Raw genomic sequence first — 22208 nt, 5'->3', positions numbered from 1 at the left:
ACAGTTCATAGGAAAACTACACAACCGATCATTATTTTTTATTTGCAAATCTCTGCAAGTCCCCTGTGACTACACTGTCTCTTTAGGGGAGGCTTCATCTTTGTAATATACATTCTCAGCATAAATATTTGATTTTTAAAACAAAGAAAGTTGGCTTCCTGAACATCTTATGTGGCGGTACCAAACCTCTGATACTACCCCAGAATCTTTTTATAATTAAGAATCACAATTCTTTCCAGAAATATTTTTTTCGCTCCTTACATCACACGTTTCGGAGGTACAGTGTGAAGCGGAAGCAGACCCGCGCTTCAGGTCAGGGACCAATCCAGAGTTGGAAGGCCCTCGCAGGGTTCTCTTTGGGACTCAGTTACCCAAGCAAAAGACCAGTGGGGCGGTCTTCCCGCGTCCCGCTGCCCCTCCCGACCCGCGGGCTGCCCCGCCCTGAAGGCGGAGACCGGGCGGAGCGGCGTTCTCCTCCGCCTCTCCGACTCACCACTGCCCCTGGCGCCCGCGGCGCATGTGCCCGGCGCCCCCTCCCCGGCCCTGGATTCCACTTCCCCTCCGCTCGCGCTGCAGCGGCAGCTGCCTTCAGGCCCCGCGCCGCCTCCGGAGTCCATGGCCGGAACGCGCTGGGTACTCGGGGCGCTGCTCCGGGGCTGCGGCTGTAACTGCAGCAGCTGCCGGCGCACCGGCGCCGCCTGTTTGCCCTTTTATTCCGCCGCTGGCTCCTTCCCCTCGGGCGTTTCGGGCCGCCGCCGCCTGCTGCTGTTACTCGGGGCCGCTGCGGCCGCCGCCTCTCAGACGCGGGGCCTCCAGATCGGGCCTGCGCCCGCCGGGAGGCTGGCGGGTCCTCCACCTGCTGCCACCTCAGCGGCGGCCGCGGCCGCCGCCTCCTACCCGGCTCTACGCGCTCCTCTGCTACCGCAGTCGCTCGCGGCCGCCGCGCGGAGCTACAGCCAGGTACGTGGACGCTGCGAGGGGCTGCGCACTGGACCCCTCTCCGGACGCGCGCACGCGTCCCCGCGCCCCTTCGCGTGCGCCTCGCGTGCGCGCCCGGGTATCCGCGGCAGGCGCCGCACACCCGCCCCCCTCCCGCTCCGTCCTCCTATTGGGCACGGGAACAAGGGACGCTCTCCCAGGCCTTGGGTTTTCTCCTTTTTTTGTTCTCCCCTCGAGTCTCTGGTCGGTTGGGCAGTGTAAGTGTGGCTGGGGTGAATGTTGAGGCCTTGTTTCCCGCCGGCCCATGGTAGGTTTTGTGAGGCTGCTGATGCCCCCAACCCCGCATCCCTCTAGCTCTCCGCCCGCTGGTCGTGAAGTTGGGAGGCCGGACCCCGCGGAGGGTTGGGAGTTTCGGTGCAGCCAGAGCACTAGGCCCGGGCGGCCCGCGGCGCCTCACGGTAGCCACCGATACTAAGGTTCGCCACACAGCTGCGTGAGCTGGCTTGGGAAGGAGCCGCATCTCCAGCGCGCCCCTCTCTCTGGTTTCCCCGGGGAAAGGCGGGCTGCCCCAATTTACTGAAGGTCACCTCTGCAACTCCAGTTCCTTTGACAGAAGGTCCTTTAGGACTGTCGATCGCGGTCCACTGGGAGAACACTTGGATATTGGGGGAGGGGATGAGTGGGGTAGGAGCGTCTAGTGGGCTACGATTTGGGGCCCCCGTTGGGAATATTTTCCTTTACTTTTTTCCATTCTTATCTTTTAAAGTGTGTATTTGAAGAACCCAGATTGCAATTATTCTATGCATTGTATATGGAGCTTTTTCTTCTGCTTATTACGTGGCATCTGAGAAGTGCCAGCTCACTTTTTCACTACCTACCGCGCTAATGCTTTGGGTCATATTTATCATAATTCAGTTTGTGCTTCTCCTTGAATTTATGGAATTTGGGAGGCTGCTGTCTGCCCATGGCTGAGCTAATTGATTTGAATACTTGCCCAATACTTTATCCTGCTTTTTTTCTGTAAAATCTTATGATGCTTATGGAATTCTGGGAAAAGAGAAAAAAGTTGTCTTAAAAAAATCGCTTTGCGAGCTGGTTTCTTGTAAAATCTGTTGTGTGTTAGACATTTTGCTTACACTTATTGACGCCTTAAAATTGGACTTTAAGTGTTCATGAAAACATGACTGGAACACAGATATCTGTCCTTAGCTTAGTAGATTGCAAGTCTTAAAGCCTGATTTACGTTCTGAATTTATGGCTGTAGTGCTTTGTTGGGATTCTCTCTACATTCCAGTTTGGGCTCAGTGTTATAGTCTACTTTAGGTATTTCTCAGGCTCCTGTTACCTCACACTTCTGCTGTTGCCTTTTAAGATCTTTCCCTTATTCAATTGGTCCAACAGATTAATCTTTCCAAGGCCTCCTGCTGTCTTGTTGTTTTACCCACTTCTCAGTGTCTTTTTATTAACTTCCCTTTGCTAACCCAAGTGAAGGACACAGGTTGAGCCCAACACTGAAGGCCTTCTGCTGTATAGTACCCAAGTTCCTTTTGCCAGCTCATCTTCTTTGGCTCTGTTTTTACCCTGCAAGACAAATGGGATTAATTGCTATTTTTCAAATGCACCTTTGTTTGGACTGCTGTTTCCCCTCACCTCAAACTGGAATACTTTTATATTTCTCAAACTTTTATATTTCCTGTAAGGTCCATCTTTGATCACTTCCTGATTCTTTTTCTGTTAGGGCTTTATTTTTAATTTCTATAGTATTTTGTATCTTAATTATAGCACTTGAAGCATCTTGTCTTCTGTATGTGTCTTATTTTGAAATGAGGGTCTAATGTGGTGCATTCTGTGTAAGGGACTCTAAAATATTTTTGTCATACTGAAGGAATCCTCCTTGTACTATCCTAACTAAAACATTATTATTAGTTATAATTTGGGGTTGATGAATTTAAAAATAAGTCCTGAAGAAAATTTGCACTGCTAAATGACTAGGATATATTTGCTTATTGCTTTAGGATGTTCAATTTTAAGCCAAAACAGGAAGTTAGATTTGTGAAGTTTACTTCTGACCTCTGAAATAATCTTAATATCTAGAGCATCTGTTTGAAGAAATAAGCACTAAGTTGGTTGTCTTTTCTTCATTTCTCTTGAAAGGAGTCCAAAACTACCTACCTGGAGGACCTTCCACCACTCCCTGAGTATGAATTGGCCCCATCCAAGTTAGGAGAGGAGGTAGATGATGTTTATCTCATTCGAGCTCAAGGATTGCCTTGGTCATGTACTGTGGAAGATGTGCTTAACTTTTTCTCAGGTAAATCTTATTGTATTTTAAACATGTAATTTTGTCTGAGTAAAGGGTTGATCTACAGAATCCCAAGTATAGCTATGGTGGAGACAGTGTCTTTGATGATTGGAAATTGTTCTGGCTGGTTTTACACTCAATACCAAGTGACATCATGATACTGTTTGTGGTATGTATCATATTTAATGATTGACTGCAACAAAAATAATATTAAAATGACATGATATGAAGCCAGTTTTCTTTTAAGTTTTACTATGTACATAACAAAAAGCCAAACCTATTAGTGGAAATGTGGGATTGAAAGTAGCTGTTTATGTAGTAAATGAACTTAAATGCAAGATTACTTGCATAAAGTTCCTTTAATAACATATTTCAAGGTTTACTAGTTCTTAGTTTTTTAGTTTCTATATCTAACTGTAGTTTTTAATTTTCCTTTCAAGAGGCTTTTAGGGGGCTGGGGTTGTGGCTCATTGGTAGAGTACTTGCCTGGCATGTGTGCAACACTGGGTTCGATCCTCAGCACCACATAAAAAATAAAAATAAAACAAAGGTATTGTGTACATCTACAACTAAAAAAAGAAAATTTTTTTAAAAAGGACTTTTAGTAGATGTCACTTTCAAATGTGGTAAAAGGATGTAACTGAAGGGCTGGGGTTGTATAGCTCAGTGACACTTGCCTGGCATGTGAGAGGCACTAGGTTCGATCTTCAGCATCACATATAAATAAATAAAAACTAAAGGTACATCAACAACTAAAAAATCTTAAAAAAAAAAAAAAGATGTGACTTAATGTATTAATGTTCATAATATTGTGTGAGTCACGCATTTTATAAAGCTAATTGCCACTTACATCTTTGACTTGCATTGTAGGAAATGTGCACTATGGGGATGCCTTTCTTATAATGGAAAATGGGGAAAGTTAAATTATCATAGCAGAATTTCTTTTATAGGAGATATTTTATTCATAGAAGTTAAACCTATTATTTTAATTCCTTAAGTGATTTGAAACCGGTTATATAAACTTTGGAATGGACATAATGCATTTTGAGTTGCACCCAGCCTGACTTGACATTTAATGGTCAGAAGATCTTAAGCTTCTGAGCCAAGGTTTACTTATCTTTTCTGCTTGGAACATTTTAGACACCGCTACCTCATTAGTGTTTGGATGACTTCAGTGATGGGGATTTGTGTAAAGAATGTGACAGGCATTTTGGTTCCTCCTTTGTTGTAGGAAAATTGCATTCTAATGACTTGTATAATTGAGCTTGATGTTTGATTTCTGTTTTTAATTGACTTTATTCATATACTTTTAGACTGCAGAATCCGCAATAGTAAGAATGGAATACATTTCCTTTTAAATAGAGATGGGAAACGAAGGGGTGATGCCTTAATTGAAATGGAGTCAGAGCAGGATGTGCAGAAAGCCTTAGAAAAGCACCGCATGTACATGGGTCAGCGATATGTGGAAGGTATGTTCCTCAGATTCTGGCTTTTTATGATCTTGCATTAGATTTTAAATTTTGCAAAACTCATTAACAATAGTGAAGTAGCATTATTTTACAACTTGTAAAAATGAAGCTTAGAGAGATCATCTGAATTTTTTATAGAATGAAAGTGTTGACTAAGTTTATCTTAAAGTTGTGAGTTAAATAGATTATGATTGGTACATAATAAATATTCAATAAATGTTATTTTCTTGAGAGATGTGCAAAAAGATTAAAACCATTAGTGTTTTAATTCTTGGATAATCTACCAAGTGTTAGTGTATTTGATTTCTTTTTTAAAAAGTAGTGTCCTTCTGGGGCTGAGGTTGTGGCTCAGCCGTAGAGCGCTCACCTAGAACGTGTGAGGACCTGGATTCGATCCTCAGCACCACATAAAGATAAATAAATAAAGGTTTAAAAAAGTGGTGTCCTTTGTTATGTAAATTTTACATCCATTTTGTGCTTTTTCTTTGTAGTATATGAGATAAATAATGAAGATGTGGATGCCTTAATGAAGAGCCTACAGGTCAAGTCGTCACCTGTGGTGAATGATGGTGTAGTTCGTTTAAGAGGACTTCCTTATAGTTGCAATGAGAAAGATATCGTGGACTTCTTTGCAGGTGCTTTGTAGTCATATCATATTTGGGTCCTTATTTCTTTTCTCCCCACACACCCCGTCCCCTTGCCTTGTTGTTCTGTATCTTAGATATGTTTTGATCCTAATAGGCAGATCTTTGGGGGATGTCACATTTCAGAATTTCATGAGGGTTTGTCTTACAATAGAAGAAAATGTCTGCTCAAAATAGTGGCCGTATTTGTCTAATACAATAACCATTTATATGATTTCAAAGCGTTATCTAATTTCTAGCTATAAAATATGTGCCATTAGTAGTAATGTTAGTCTAAATCTCTGTTGTCTCTTCAAATATAATTAATGACAAAAAAGTTAAAAAAAAAAAATTGAGGGAATGATGTGTTTACGATAGGTTTCTTGGACCTGAGCATGGTCTTGCACACCTATAATCCCAGGTATTCTGAAGGCTGAGGAAGGAGGATCTGAAATTTAAGGTTAGCCTAGACAACTTAGCGAGATCCTGTCTCAAAAAAAAAAAAAAAAAAAAAAAGGCAGGGTGGGTTGAGGTGTAGCTCAGTAGCAGGGTGGGTTGGGATGTAGCTCAGTAGTAGAGTACCATTTGGTTCAATTCCTAGTATTGAAAAAAGATTGGTTAGTTGGACCATCAACATTCTGAAAATATAAGTACATATTTATTAATAACTTCTGGCTGCATAATAACTTCTACCCATTAAGCATGTATCCAGCTTTGGGATTGGCAAAACCACATACAAGTTTTATTAGTGCATTTGTTAACTATAAAGATTATAAAAAGCTCCCGGTAGCAACACTAATTTGGAATAATTTTTTGTATCCTAGGACTGAATATAGTGGACATTACTTTTGTAATGGACTATAGAGGGAGAAGAAAAACAGGGGAAGCATATGTGCAGTTTGAAGAACCAGAAATGGCCAACCAAGCCTTGTTGAAACACAGGGAAGAAATTGGTAACAGGTGAGTGAGACAGATACTAGTGATGCAGCAGCATCACACTTCAAGTCATTTTGATGAATGTGTTCTACTATGACTGAAAAGTTTGCAGACACAGAAATGTAGAATAGTATGAGGAGCCACCAGACATCCATTGCTTGGATTAACAAATTATTGACATTTGTTATGTTTATTTCATCTGTTTATTTTCAGTATTTGTCTTTTTAAAAAGGTATTTTCTTACATAATCACAATATTGGCACATCTAACAAAATTAGCAATAATGTATTATCCAGTAATAACCCACAATCTTTTCACAGTTAAACCCCAAGTACCTTTTTGTAGTTTGTTTGTTTGAGCCAGAATCCAGACAAATCCATACCTTGCTTTTAATATGACTCTAATTCTCCTAAAATAGAGCAAATTCCCTTCTTTATTTTTTATTCTTTTTCCCTTTTAAAAATGCAGTTGACTTTTGAAGAAATTGGGTCAGGCAGTGTCTCCTGTTTATATCACATCAGGATGCATGTAATGATGTAGGTGATTTGTGCTTAGCTCCAATTTTGGAGGCATAGGAAATTGTCAAATTTTAAATCTCTGTTTTCTGGCCTTTTTATTTAGCTCCTTTGAAGCTTTTTTTTTTTTTTTTTTTTTAAATAGCGCCACTCCAAAAGCTGACTATTTCAGAATCTACTTATAGAATGGGTTCATAGGTCTTTTTAAAAAAGTGGTTCTTGAGTTGGGCACAGTGACACACCTGTAATCCAAGCTACTTGGGATGCTGTAACAGGAGGATTCGAGTTTGAGGCCAGCATGGGCAATATAGCAAGACTCTATTTCAAAAAAATGTTTTGTTTAATTATTATTTTTTCTTCCCTTTAGGTTCTGGGAATCAAACCCAGGGCCTCATTTATGCTAGGCAAAGTGCTCTACCACTGAGCTACACACCTAGTCCCTCATTTAATTGTTTTAGGTCTGTAAATACAAATAATTTTTTTAAAAAAATTTTTATTTATTTATTTTTCTTCTGGTCATATGAGAAAATAACTTGAGAGTTAAACTCATATGCAATTTCCCTACTTCCCCCCACACACAAAAAATGAGGCACAAGTAAAATTATAAAGTTTCTAGTATTAATACTAAAAATGAAAAAGAGTTGGAGGGTGTCAGGTCTTTAGATCTGTCATGATCTCTTGACTCTAGAGTATAAGCAATTAAAGGAGAACTTATTTGCATTTTGCCTTGAGCCTAATGGCAGGATTATGATGTCTGATTTTTGTTTTTTATGGGGTACTATGAGTTAGCACAAATAATAGGCATTTATGTCTATAATTCAATACAGCCTACCAAGAGAGTCAACTTTAAATTTAAATGAAGAAAAATTAAATCATTATCTATAAGACACCAGCTGTTTTCCATATGATTTCTGTGGAACTTGTGACTGACTCTTGGCATCCAGGCTATAGTGAGTGGGTTTTTTTTTTATCACTAGATAATAAGTCATTCTAAAACTTATTAGCTCACTCAATCCTTGAGCCACATCCCCAGCCCTATTTCTTATTTTATTTAAATAAAGAGTCTTACTGAGTTGCTTAGAACCTCACTCTTTCTGAAGCTGGTGTTGGATTTATGATCCTCCTGCCTCAGCCTCCCAACACACTGGGATTACAGGAGTGCACCACTGTACTTGGCTCTGTTCACTTTTTTTTTTTTTTTTTTAATTAGCTACACATGACATTACAATGATCTTGGCAATTTATACATTTGAATCAATTGGAGTATAATTTCTTATTTTTCTGATTGTACAGATTGCAGAATCACACTGGTCATAGAATCACCTATATACATACAGCAGTCATAAAGTCTATTGTATTCTGCTGTCCTTCCTATCCCCCCCTTCCCCTCCCCTCCCCTCCCATCACTTCTCTCTATCCAATCTAATGTGACACTTTTTTTTTCTTTTTCTCCTCACATCATACATGTATTCTGTATAACGATGAGGGTCTCCTTCCATCTTCCGTGCAACTCCCCTTCTCTCTCCTTTTCCCTCCCACCTTTCTTCCCTATTTAGTGGTAATAATACAAATAATTTTTACAGCTCATGTTTAATAAGCTAGTTTGGAGTAACAGTGTTGAGGAAAAAAAGCTTGGATTTAATTTAGTCCCACTGTCACTATAATGGCAAGTCAGAATTCTTGAGTTCTCATTTACCTCCTAGGGAAATTCTAGAAAAGGTAGCTTTTCTTATCCTGTGACTCTTTTGTTTGAACTTGGGTACTTTACCACTGAGCTTTCTTACCAGTGATGGACTATAGAGGGAATTTTTTATTTTTTATTTTGAGACAGAGTCTTGCTAAATTGCTGGGGGTTTCCCTTAGTCTGTGAAGCTGGCCTTGAACTTGTGATCCTCCTACCTCAGCCCCCTGAGTTGCTGGGATTATAGGTGTGTGCTACTGCACTTGGCTACACTGGGACCATCTTTTACAAATGTGACTAATTTTCAAAGAATTCAGTTGCAGGGCTTCGACAGGTTGATAAGCAACTATGGAAAGAAGACCAAAAAAACCTTTGTTTTGGTTTGTTTTTCATTACTGTAATGAAATACTGATGCAGGCTAACTTTATAACAATAAGAGGTTTATTTAGCCCATAGTTTTAGATGCTGAAAGTCCACACAGTGTGGTGCATTGGCAAGGTCCCCCCTGCTGTGAATGGTATGAGTGCTTACCTGTGGGAAGAAGAAATCACATCTCACAACAAGAAGTCAGAGTGATTTTAGGGGTAGACTCAGGCTTTTATAACAACTTACTTTTCTGAGAATTAACTTCAGGATTCCCTTCTTAGAGCAGTGCCCCAAATGACTAAAAGACTATCTTCTTAAAGTTTCACAGCATCCCCCAGTATTGTCACTCCAGTTTCGAAGCTCCTAACCAAGAAATTGGGGGGGGAAACATCTAAGCCACAGCAACCTTGTAAAGATTCTTTTTTAAAAAAAAAAAAATCCATAAATCTGTCAAACCTTTTGCATTCCAAAAAAAAGTTTAGTTTCTGTACCCACAATTACAACGAGGATAGTTATTCTTATAAAGCAAAACAGTAAAACATATTGTTAAAATGTATATGAAAATATATTTTGGGGCAAAAATTTTGAGGCAAAATGATTAAATTATTGATCTATTCTGTTCTGAGTATTGTTTTCATGGGTTAATATCTGCAGTCACTGTTAAATTTTCCCTTTCCTGTTCTTTTTTGGATACATGTATTTTATAAGCTATTGGAAATATCTTAAAACCTATTTTATTTATTTATTTTTTTAGTATTATGTTTTAGTTGTAGTTGGACACAATACTTTTATTTTATTTTTATGTGGTGCTTAGGATGGAACCCAGCGTCCCACACGTGCTAGGCGAGGGCTCCACTGCTGAGCCACAACCCCCAACCCCTTAAAACCTATTTTAAATGGGTTCAGTGTACAGTTATTTTGCATCATTTGTGACTATTCGTTTTTGTTTTGACCTAGGTATATAGAGATATTTCCAAGCAGAAGGAATGAAGTTCGAACCCATGTTGGCTCTCATAAGGGAAAGAAAATGGCATCTTCTCCTACTGCTAAGTATATAACTGAGCCAGAAATGGTCTTTGAAGAACATGAAGTAAATGAGGACATTCGACCCATGACAGGTTTTGAAAGTGAGAAGGAGATAGGTAAGGTCCTATCTCCTCTTGAGACTCATTGGGTCTATCTTGTATGTTTTGGTTTTTGTTAAACTATTTTTCTTAATAATCATTGTATTGTGAGATTGCAGGACAAGGAAATTGAGTTAAAGATTTAATGTCTCTGTAGTATGTACTTTGAATATATACTGAAGGGCTTAATTATTTGGTTATGTTTTTAACTTAATAATTTTGTAGTCTATTAAAAGCTGGACACTAAAAATGTAATGAAAGGAAGTAAAATGTCAGCATTTAAACTAAGATAGGGAAAGATAGTTGTACAGAGCAGGGATATTAAGTAAGGATTTTTGTTTGCCTCTGGATTTAATAATTTCTTTGATTCCTAACCTCGAAGCAACATTGGAGTCTTTGAAATTTGTTAAGTATTTTCCAGTTGGCGCTTTGCAGTTATCCTGTCACTATATTTTTCTATCTTCCTTTCCTTTCCTCCTGGAACCCAGAAAGTTTCTCTTTCTTTATAGTTTAGTTCATGACCGGTTTACCTTCATTCTGTTGTAACAGAAAATTAAGTTCTTAATTTAGTAATGGATTCAAGTATTAGATACTTATGGGTATTCAGGTGATATTTGTTAAATAGCAGAAATTCAGATTATTTTGGCTTTTAAAGCCCTTCCTTACTGGTTCAAGATGATTTGAAGATTTTGATATAAAGGTCATATCTAATTATAATCTATTAATAGCTCTTGATGCTTTATGTCCTTGATGGTGTTTTTTGTTTCTCCTTCAGAATTGCCTAAGGAGATGTCAGAAAAGCTTCCAGAAGCTGTTGATTTTGGAACTACGCCTTCATTGCATTTTGTCCACATGAGAGGATTACCTTTTCAAGCTAATGCCCAAGACATTATAAATGTGTGTGCTACTAAGATATCCATTCTCAATAGGTTTGAACTGAGTTCTAAAATTGAACTTGTATTAGTTTGCGGAAGGTGCAGAAGAAAATGCTGTATTTCTGGAGTATCTTTAGATAGTGAGATAGCATCTCTTTTGTAAAGGCTTGTTTAATTTTTTGTAGCTGAAAAGTGTAGGATATCTGGGTATGGTTGTCTTTGCCTATAGTCCCAACTACTTCAAGGATAAGGCAGGAGGATTGCTTGAATCCAGGAGTTTGAGGCCAACTTGTAGACTGTAGGTGGATTGGTTCTCTTAAAAAAAGGGTGGGGGCCGGGGCCAGGGCTGGTGTTGTGGCTCAGTGGTAGAGCACTTGCTTAGCATGTGCAAGGCCCTGGGTTTGATCCTCACCATCACATAAAAATAAATAAAGGCATTGTGTCCAACTAAAAAAAAATATATTAAAAAAAAGGGGGTGGGGTGTGGCTGGGGTTGCAGCTCCGTGATATAGGTGCTTGTCTAGCATGTGTGAGGTACTGGGTTTGATTCTCAGCACTGCATATAAATAAGAACAAAGTAAAGGGTCATCCACAACTTAAAAGGGTGGGGGTGGCTTTTTATTACACTTGTGAAAATCAGGTGAGGATTTTATAAATGCACAGCAAAATGGTGTAGATTTATTAATAAAGTAGGAAAATTTGGTTTTAGAATAAATGACTTCAACTTACTTATTTTTCCACTTTGGGAAAATGACACTAAAGCATATGATTACAGAGGGTTTTTTTGTTCATTTTTTTACAGAGCAGTTATATACAGATATTTCAGTGTTCCATTATAAATTGAAAATATCATAATTTGAAAATACATTTAATATACCTAATCGGCTAAACATCATAGCAACACAGTATACTGTAGGGTGTTGGTGGTTTATCTTTGTGATCCTGTGGTTGACTGGGACATGTTTGCTGCCACTACTGAGCATCTCAACAGAGTACCTTACTTTGTATTGCTAGCCAGGGAAAAGTTAAAAATTCAGGGTATGGTTTCTACTTAATTTGGATTGCTTTTGCACAATTGTGAAGTTGAAAAATCATAACTGGAACCATCTAACCATTATAAATTCAGGGCACATCTGTACTAGACAAAAATCTAGGCTTGAGTTTTTATGAGATACCATGTAGCCTTCATGAAATGGGATTCCCTAATATTTGAGAAAGTAAATTTAAAATACATTTTTTTATTTAGTAATAGATACTATGTGAAATAAAACATAAAACTACAAAGCTCTCAACTTTATGAACTTGAGAACATGTATGAAAGATAGATCCAAACCTAGAGTCTTTGGTTACTAGTGAAGCCTCAGAGTTGTCATTATTTCAAAAAACATACTAAGAGCTGGGTGTGGTAACGTATGTCTGTAGTCCTAGTGACTTGGAAGTCTGAGGCAGGAGGATCACAAGTTCAAGGCCAGTGTCAGCCGTTTAGTGTTTATCGAGGTCCTAAGCCAATTAGTTAGAACTTGACTCAAAAAATGAAGGACTCAAGTTGTAACTTAGTGATTAAAGACCCCTGGGTTCAGTCTCCAGTACAAAAAGAAAAAAAAAAAGTGCATATTGGGAATTATATCTTTACCCAAATTGAAGTTTGCAAGTTTTCATTGAAACTTGTTTTTGTGGGCTGGAGTTGTGGCTCAGTGGTAGAGTACTTGCCTAGCATATGTGAGGCCCTGGGTTCGATCCTCAGCACCACATAACAATAAATAAAGATATTGTGTTCATCTACAACTAAAAAATATTAAAAAAAAAAAAAAAGGAAGAAACGTGTTGTTGCTTTGGTTTGGAATGATAACCATTTAGTGTGGTAGCCCAGTTTGTGTATTTCTGAAAACTGATAGCTACATATCTGATTAAATGTATTACTGAGGAATAAAGTATATTTGATAGATATTCTTTAGAAACAGATGTGTATGGGAGAAATGAAAAATTGTGTGAGAACCATTTGTATAAGGATCTGTAGTTTGAGGTTCTTTGATAACAGATATTTGAAATGTAATCTTGAGTCAGAAAATTCAGACCAGAAGAGATGGTAGATTTGTAACTATTTTATTGCTTAATGGATTTTCTAAAAACCACTGTGTCAGGTGTATGAATCAATGACTGAAAGCAAAAGCAGAGCCACCACTACCTGGGCTGGGGATGTGGCTCAGGGGTAGATTGCTTGCCTGACACATGAGGCCCTGGGTTTGATCTCTAGTGCTGCAAGAAAAAAAAAGTAGAGCCACCAGACATCTAAAGCTTGGTCTTAGTTCAGTTATATTCTTTTTGTTTGCCTCCGTTTAGTTTTTTGCTCCCTTGAAGCCTGTGAGAATCACCATGGAATACAGTTCCAATGGAAAGGCTACTGGAGAAGCTGATGTGCACTTTGATACCCATGAGGATGCTGTTGCAGCTATGCTCAAGGATAGGTCCCATGTTCGTAAGTACTGCTCATGGTTTTCCTTGTATTCAGTGCTTATCTTTGCTTACAAATATCTTTCCTTATTTAGGGATTGGTCTAGAATTTTTCCTAGGGAAAATTCTACTTAAAGGTAAAATATGAAACACTGTATTATAAGAAAAACATTTAGTTGACTGCAAGTTTCCTTATATTTCTATCCAGAGTTGGGGTTTTGTTTTAATTTTGCTTTTGCCTACTTGTTTTTGATTTTTTAAATGTTTTTATTTTAAATTTGGGCGGCAATGGGGTCTTGCTAGTCTCAAATTTAAGGGGGTTCAAGTGATCTTCCTGCCTCAGTCTCCTGGTAGCTAAGACCGTAGGTGTTTGCCATCCTCTGTAGCCTCGTTTTTAAAAAATATTTTATTGTTGATGGACCTTTATTCTCTATATGTGGTGTTGAGAATCAAACTCAGGACCTCCTACATGCTAGGCAAGCGCTTTACCACTGAGCCACAACTCCAGCCCTCGTTTTTTTATTTCCCCCAATAAAGAAAAATGTTTGAGTTATCATCTAAACTATGAGAAAAATGGCTGCAGTATTTTTTCTGCCTTTTCAGGTTTTAAAAACTAATCTTTTTCTATTGTTTTCAGAGCATAGGTATATTGAACTGTTCCTGAATTCATGTCCAAAAGGAAAATAAGACTTCCAGGGACTCCAGATAGTAAGGTAATTTTTTTTTTTTTTTTTTCCTGCCGTGCATGGATTGAACCCAGGGTCTTGCATTTGCATTTGCTGAGCTAGTGCCCTGTTGAACTATATTCCCAGCCCAAGTAAAGTAAATTTAAGAGGTCCAATTATGGAAATTATTTTCAAATAGATGAATAATCATTAACTCACTAATTTGTAATATGGTAGAAACCATTCTCTTTTTAATAAAGATCAAGCTCTAGTGATAGTTAAAGTAACACTATAAAGAATAAAAGTTCATTTTGATTATATAGTGCTTTCAGGCATTATCCATGCATAAAATTTTTTTCATAATTCCCAACATTTATCATGCTGTGTGCCCCTCCATAAATTGTATAGCTATCTTTTGTAGCTGTAAATTATAATTTATGGAAAGTTTCCCTTGCATTAGCTTTTCTTCCCACTAAAATGTAAACAGATTTCTTCAGTTGTGAGATATTTTTACAATGTATAAAAGGTGTTATATATGAAATCAGGGTGTGTCATTCATATGCAGTTAATTTGTCATTACTTCCTTTTTCTTTTGAAAATGATTTTTTGTCTTAGGAAGAACATAGTTTCATAGTGTTAACTTATCTATGACATATTTAATAAACATATATATTCTTCCCTCCCTCAGAACTGGGGATTGAACCCAGGGGTGCTGTACCACCAAGCTACATACTTTTTTCTTGTGGTGCTGGAGATTGAACCCAGGGCCTTGTGCATGCAGGGCAAACATTCTACCACTGAGCTATATCCCCAGCCCCACTTAAAATGTTTTTTGAGACAGTCTCCCTAAGACTGGCTTCGAACTTGGTGATACTCCCAGTTCCCTGAGTAGCTGGGATTATAGGTGTGTACCACTGCACCTGGCTGCTAAATATATCTCAGTGTCCTTTGACTAAATATGTGATATCTTTTTTTTCTCCATTAATTGTTTTCATATATTGTATTGCAATTATTTTCCCATATGTAGTAAAACACATTCTGTTACTATAGATGTCGTAGGTTATTTTTGGATATAAAGTTCCACAGTCCCAATTATTACCTTATTTCTATATGAAATATATTTTGTGCTCAGTGCCAGAAATCTGTCTTCATACAAGGCTAGGTACCTTAATGCCTTAATTTCCTTACTTTAAATTTTGTTTTGTTTTTACAGTACTGATGATTGAACCTAGGTGTGCTTTATCACTGAGCTACATCCCTAGTACCTTTTATTTTTGAGACAGGGTCTCTCTAAGTTGCTAAGGCTGCCCTTGAACTTGTGATCCTCCTGCCTCCATCTTCTGAGATGTTGGGATTATAGGTATGCACTACCTGAGATGTTGGGATTATAGTGTACCAACATGCCTGGCTCCTGACTTAAATTTTGTCAGATAACTTATGAGTCAGGAAGAAAAAAAAAAAATTGAACTTGTACTTTTAAATGGTATTTGTAAACACAAGTAATTTTTTTTTTTTTTTTTTTTTACATTTCAAACAGAAGTGCAGCTGGGTGCAGTGGCTCACACCTGTAATCCCAGCAGTTTGGGAGGCTGAGATAGAAGGATTGCAAGTTCAAATCCAGTCTCAGCAAAAAGTGAGGTGCTAAGCAACTCAGTGAGACCCTGTCTCTAAATAAAATACAAAATAGGGGTAGGGATGTGGCTCAGTGGTCAAGTGCCCGTGAGTTCAATTCCTAGTACTGCCCCCCGCCAAAAAAAAAGCAAAACAAAAGTGTAACATTTTTTTTGTTTTATTTTCAGGATGAAGCAAGAAGCATTTCATTTGCACATCTTTCTTGGACATGGGCTATAAAGTTCTTGTTTATTGGCAGAAACTGCTAGAGAACGGATTTTGGGTTTGGGTTAATGCTTCTAAGAAAAATTCATAGTGAACTATTGAGAAGGAGAAAGATTCAATTTGGTATTATGAAATAAACCACAAATCTTAAATTTTTGTTTAAACTGTTCAGGATCTGATTAAGAAAATCTGATTAATTCTTTATTTTATATAATTAAGCAGTTTGTTTTTATAGAGGATATGTTACCCATTGTAAAGACTACATATTTTTATTCAGTACTATCTTTAAAAAATCTTTTTCTCATTTAAAAAATAATCTGTTCAAAGTTTTGATTTTGCCTATGAATTGAGAGCTCTGATGTAAAGCTTCTTATGGATGAAATAATGTTTTATTGTAACCAAACACTCACCAAAGCAAGGAAAGGTTTCAGACCTTTAAACCACTATGGTGTGGCAGATAGTTTTAATTTTAGCTATATTTGATTATTTAGATAGGGGTAGTGATTAAAATAAATAAATACCACAGGTTAGTGAGTATAAATGACAAGTTGGCAGTTTTATGTCTTTAGAAATGTTTTGCCTTTCTAAACCTTGTGGTTAAAGGCATTTAACATTGGTGCCTGTCTGTTTAGGGGGAAGTCTAGTCTCAACTTAAAAGTTGATCCCCCCCCCCTTTTTTTTTGGTTTTGGGTAAACCTTAAGGGTGTTTCTTAGTCTTGAAACTGTAAAGTGATATGTCACAATAGTCCAGACTTATAAGGACATTAATGGCTTCACTTGATTTAAACCAGCTCTAGACAGGTAAAAAAATCTGTCTCCTCATTTGCTTTTCAGTGCAGTAGCACATCCCATATTTTAGAACAAGTAGGGGTGCCTTGCTTTAAATAAAAATAGCATTTAATGTATAATTGTGTGAAGGGTTTATGGATAAAGCTACATCTGCCACATTGTGGCAGTACCTTCTGCTTTAATATTAAACAGCTTGTTATTTAAATATTGGACAAAATGGCTGGCTTCAAAATGTAGTCATTAATAAACTAACTTTATGTGCACCTGTGTAGGAGAATCAAAGTTCTGTATACTTTCTTTGCCTTGTTCCTGTTCTCAGGGTGACAGCTGCCACCAGGAGATGCAGTTATAGTTCTTAAAATTGAATTTTCCCAGATTTCAGAGAGGTGATATCTGGAAGAGAGATGATGTTTTCTCTCACTTAATATATAATCATCTTTGATTACCAGCTAAGATACAAAAATCACTGTACTGTAAGCAGTCAATAAATGGAGGCTCGCTTTAGGCTGAAGATTACCTAAGAGTATTTATTATTGGAGTATGTGAGTCAGTTGCTTATATATTTTATTACAGCAATTCCTGGTATATTAATGTAAGAAGAAATGATTAATTTTCAGTTGTATTTAAAAAAATTCTCCTGTAAGTACATGACTTAATCTAACAGATGTACTACTCAGATGGAAATGTTTTCATATGTGGTTGAATGTGCCAAGTTGTGAGAACTGGTGTCCGTACTTATGTCATTTGTTCAGGGTCTGAACAATCCCATTCATAATTGGTATCTAATTTTCTTTAGAAAATTCCTGTAGAGTCTATTGGGATTGGGTTTAGTGAGGAATTCATTCATTTGTACTTTGTCTTCAGCTAATGAGTTTCATTTGTGCTTTTTTGGGAAAAGAATGAGAGCAAGAGCATTAAAATACTGTGTGATGGGTAAACTTGAAGGAATATGTCTTCTTGCTTCACTAAAGACTGAGTTCTCAGTACAAAACAGGTTCATTTTGGGGAAGTCACCATATGAATTCATATATTCTACTTATTAGTTTTTGTTCATAATTTAGGCGAGTGAGTGAGTGATTGATAAGGCAAATGTAGTTATTAGGAGAGGAGGAGATCCACATAACAGAATAAAAGTCTTATTCATTCACAGGACATTTTTGTCTCTCAAAATTTTTTGTTCAAACTTGGCTGTGCATTATTATTTGCTTTTGAAGGAAGCAATGAGTGAATTTCTATCTTCTGTGTGATTTCCTTATGTCTTTATAATCTTTGTTGTAAAACTGTCAAAAATGGTGGGGTTGGAGTCTATGGTCAGAGTCCCCATATCCTGCTTTGGTTTAGCTGTTTCTTAAGATAGTGCAAGGGAGAAAAACTCTGATAGAGATTATGTAAACACAAAGGAGAACATTCCTGAAGATTGTGATCCAATGTAATGTATTCACTGATTCTGGACACTGAAACTGAGCCAGTGTTCCTTTATACCCAGGTGGCAATGGCAGCCAAGTTAGGTATGGTCAGAAGATTCTGTGTCCTTTTCACTACTGCACTGTGGAGAAGCATAAGAAAACCACTTCCCTGTAGGTGACATGGTATGTGAAGATCCCACTTATTAGCCAACATGCTCTGTTAGCATTTCTAAACAATCCCTAGTAGGTTAGTAGGTTTTTATTTGGAGATTTTTTTTTTCTTCTGTGTTACATCCTCTTCACCTTATTATTTAAAATACTCCATAGTCCTGAAGAGTTCCCATACATTATGTGAAAAAATTCTTGTTCAATTGGTAGGACCAAAGTAGAGTGGTGTACCTCAGCTGTAGAGTAGAAGGAGGTTGAAATAATAGAGGCTTTGATAAAACAAGACTTCTCAAGTAGTAGAAATATGTTCCTATTCCTGAGTTTAACAGATTAGAAAATAATCTCTGAAATTTTTAGGAAGGGAATAAAGCTGCTGTAGACGTTCATTTATCGTTTTTTGTTAGTAGACATGTTTTCAGTTCCTTAGGTAGAGATTAATTTTAGTTTGGTAAGAAACTGCTAAACTGTCTTCCAAAGTGGCTATCCCATTTTTCATTCCCACCAAGAGTTTGTGTAGCTCCCCATCCTTACCAGCATTTGGTGGAGTTAAGTGTTTTGGAGTTAAGCTATTGTAGTTAGTGTTATCTCATTTTTTTTTTTTAAATGTGTTTTTTTTTTTTAAGCTGTAGGTGGACACAATACCTTTATTTATTTTTTTAATGTGGTGCTAAGGATCGAACCCAGTGCTTTGTGGGTGCTGCGTGAGCGCTCTACCACTGAGCCATAGCCCCAACCCTCATTGTTTTGATTTCCATTTTCATAAAGAAGTTATTTCTATAATGCAATAATAAACATCTTTTCATACACTTAGTTGCCTTTTTTTCATCTTTGGTGAAGTGTCTGTTTAGATCTTCTGCCCTGTTTTTTGGTAAGTTTTCTTATTGAGTTTCATAAAAGGGATAAAGGAATATTCAGTCTCTCTTAAACTTTGATGATATAAAAACGAAGAACGGGGCTAATTTAAAAATTCTTTATATTTTTTGAAGAAAATGAAGAGATGGAGAAGGTATGCAGTGAACAGCCTTCCTCCCATTCTATTACTTTAGCCACTTCCCCTTCTCAGGCAACCCTATCATCAATTTTTAATGTAAATTTATACTGTATATATACTTAAGCAATTATTAGACATTGCTGGTCTGCATTTTTCCCCCAATTGAACAATTTAAAGGTCGTTTTATATTAGTATACAAAATCTTCACTTTTTTTTTTTTTTTTGGTTCTGTTGATTGAACTCAGCCACTCAGCCAGCCCTATTTTGTATTTTATTTAGAGACAGGGTCTCACTGAGGTGCTTAGTGCCTAGCCATTGCTGAGGCTGGCTTTGAACTTGTGATCCTCCTGTCTCATCCTCCCGAGCTGCTGGGATTACAGGTGTAAGCCACTGTGCCCAGCTTTGTTCTTTGTTAATGATTGTGCAGTGTGAACTATCTTTATATCTTCTTCCAATTAAAAAAAAAACCTTTATTGTGAAAAATTCAAACATACAAAAATAGAATAGCATAATCACCTTCCCATTTAAATCACCAATGATTATCAGTTTATAGGTAGCCTGGTTTCATCCCCATCCAGTTATTCTTTTTTGTGGTAGTGGGGATTGAACCCAGGGTCTCTTTATTATGGACTACATTGCCCAACCTTTTTATTTTTTATTTTGAGACGGAGTCTTGCTAAGTTGTTGAGGCTGGCTTTGAACTTGCAATCCTTCTGCCTTAGCTTCTTGAGAAGTGGGATTATATGCTACTGAGCCTGGCTTTTTTTTTTTTTAAAAGAGATGGGGTCTTGTGGAGCATGGTGGTGCATTCCCTTTAATCCCACCTATTCTCTGGGGGCTGAGGCAGGAGAATTGAAAGTTCAAGGCAAGGCAATTTAGTGAGACCCTGTTTCAAAATTGGGGGGAAAAAAGGGGTGGGGGCAATGTAGCTCAGTGTTATAGTGCCACTGGGTTCAATCCCCAGTACCACAAGTCTCACATTATTGCCCAAATTGATTCCAGACTTATGAGCCTGAGTGATTCTCCTGCCTCTGCCTCCCAAGTGCCAGTTCTGAAGGTGCTTGCCACTGCACATGGCTTTCCCCCACCTCATTAATTTTTTTTTTTTAATTAATGGCTTTGTAGGTTTTTTTTGTAGTTGTAGGTGGACAGCATGCCTTTATTTGCTTATTTTTGTATGTGATGCTAAGGTTCGAACCCAGTGCCGCATGCATGCTAGGCAAGTGCTCTGCCACTGAGCTACAGCCCCAGCCTTCTCCTCATTAATTTTTAAACCTTAGATAGCATTATTTCACCTGTAAATATTTCAGAATGCACTTTAAAAAAAACACAACTCATTTCATAAAAATACAATTTCTTGTGACCAAGCCGGTTATCATTTTTGAAAACATTTTTTTCCTTTGGTGGTACTGAGGATTGAACCAGGGGTGCTTTACGCTGAGCTACATCTCCAGCCCTTTTTATTTTTTGAGACAGGGTCTTGCTAAAAAGTTGCTGAGGCTGGCTTCCAATTTGTAATCCTGCCTCAGCCTCTTGAGTGGCTGGGATTAGAGGCATGCACCCGCACACCCAGTCATTTCTTTGAATCAGAATGCAGATAGTCCACATGCACATTACAGTTGAGTAAGCATATTTTTCCTTGCAATCTTTTACAAAAAATTTGAAACATACATACAATTTGGATCATCAACATACCTTTTACCCATCACTTAGATTCTGCTAGTGACATTTTGCCATACTTTATCATGTACATATTCATCCCTCAGTTTTTCTTTTTTTGTTTTTGTGGTACCGGGGTTGAACCCAGGGATGCTCCACCACCAACTCTGTTGCCTGACTTTTACCTTTTTTTGTTTAGAAACAGGGTCTTGTTGCTAAATTGCTCAGGCTGCCCTTGAACTTGTGCTGCTCCTTCCCTGCTGAGTCACTGGGATTACAGGCATGTGCCACCATGTCCAGCCATCTTCTTTATCCATGTCAAAATAAATTGTAGACATTTATACTTAAATTTTTCAGTATACATGTCATTGATTTTTTTAATAGTAGGGATTGAATTTAGGGGCACTGGACTACTGAGCCCTATTTTGTAAATATTTTATTTAGAGACAAAGTCTCACTGAGTTGATTAGTCTTTCACTTTTGCTGAGGTTGGCTTTGAACTCGAGATCCTCCTTTCTCAGCCTGTGTTCTGTGTATTTGTGCAATTGTGTAACTCAAGCCCTTAGCAAGCTATGAAACATTTCCATCACATTAGAATTTTGTTTATTGATTGATTGATTGATTGGTACTGGGAATTGAACCCAGAGGCGCTTAACCACTAAGCCACATCCTCAGCCCTTTTTTTGTATTTTATTTAGAGACAAGAATCTTTCTAAGTTGCTGAGGCTGGCTTTGAACTCTTGATCCTCCTACCTTAGCGTTGCTGGAGAAAATTTTTTACCTGGTCAGTTCCTGTACCATTCCTGTACTTTGTTCTCTTCCCATGCAAGTATCCATTGTTAGGATTTTGTTGACCACAGATTAGTTTTGCTTATTTTAGAAATTAATTGGAATCATATAGTACATATGCTTATATATGATGTGTATGCTTGTGTAAGTTTCAGCATTTGCGATTCTTTTGTGTGTTTCACCTCTCTGTTCCTTTTCATTGCTGATTAGTATTCCATTGTATGAATATGAATATGCCACAGTTGAACCTTTACCTGTTAGGTGAGCAGTTGATGAGCTGGTTCCAGGTTTTGGCTGTTATGAATAAAGTTGCTTTGAACATCTTCTACAAGCCTTTTTGTGCACCTTTCATTTTAATTTATTTGGGGTAAATGTCTAGGAGTAGAAGATCTCGAGTTGCAAGAGTGATATATTTTAAATTAGGGTCTTACATAGCTTTTTTTATAGTGGCCCTCCTATTTTACATTCCCACAGAATTCTAAGTACATTCTAACTGTTGGGTGTTGCTAGTCTATAAGGTTAGCCATTGTATGTTGTGTTGTATGTTTTTAATTTGCTTTCTCTTGAAACTGTTAATGAACCCTTTTTCATAACCTTATTGGGCCTTTAGTGAACTTGAATGCC

At 37.8% G+C, this 22208-nt stretch overlaps 1 protein-coding gene across 2 annotated transcripts; it reads left to right on the top strand.

Annotated features, from left to right (window-relative positions):
- The first annotated feature begins 497 nt into the window (after nt 1–497).
- On the top strand, nt 498–21915 carry Grsf1 (G-rich RNA sequence binding factor 1). Of its 2 annotated transcripts, none has more exons than XM_027950886.2 (10): nt 498–960; nt 3094–3250; nt 4555–4710; nt 5202–5345; nt 6158–6293; nt 9789–9973; nt 10731–10852; nt 13171–13306; nt 13919–13994; nt 15746–21915. In XM_027950886.2, exons 1-9 carry the CDS (start codon nt 616–618, stop codon nt 13966–13968), a joined length of 1431 nt encoding a protein of 476 aa, XP_027806687.2. In that variant the 5' UTR covers nt 498–615; the 3' UTR covers nt 13969–13994; nt 15746–21915. The 2 variants fall into 2 exon arrangements, with proteins under 2 accessions (XP_027806687.2, XP_027806688.2); XM_027950887.2 differs by lacking the exon at nt 498–960 and adding an exon at nt 1175–1246.
- The last annotated feature ends 293 nt before the right edge of the window (nt 21916–22208 follow it).

This window comes from Marmota flaviventris, chromosome 7 (assembly GCF_047511675.1).
Source record: "Marmota flaviventris isolate mMarFla1 chromosome 7, mMarFla1.hap1, whole genome shotgun sequence".
Classification (NCBI taxonomy): domain Eukaryota; kingdom Metazoa; phylum Chordata; class Mammalia; order Rodentia; family Sciuridae; genus Marmota; species Marmota flaviventris.
This window is presented reverse-complemented; position numbering and strand designations above follow the sequence as displayed.

Coding starts and splice junctions, on each gene's coding strand:
- Grsf1 (XM_027950886.2), top strand. CDS start 616: ATGGCCGGAACGCGCTGGGTACTCGGGGCGCTGCTCCGGGGCTGCGGC. Junction 6,294..9,788: donor AGGGAAGAAATTGGTAACAG/GTGAGTGAGACA, acceptor GTTTTGACCTAG/GTATATAGAGATATTTCCAA. Junction 10,853..13,170: donor ATGCCCAAGACATTATAAAT/GTGTGTGCTACT, acceptor GCCTCCGTTTAG/TTTTTTGCTCCCTTGAAGCC.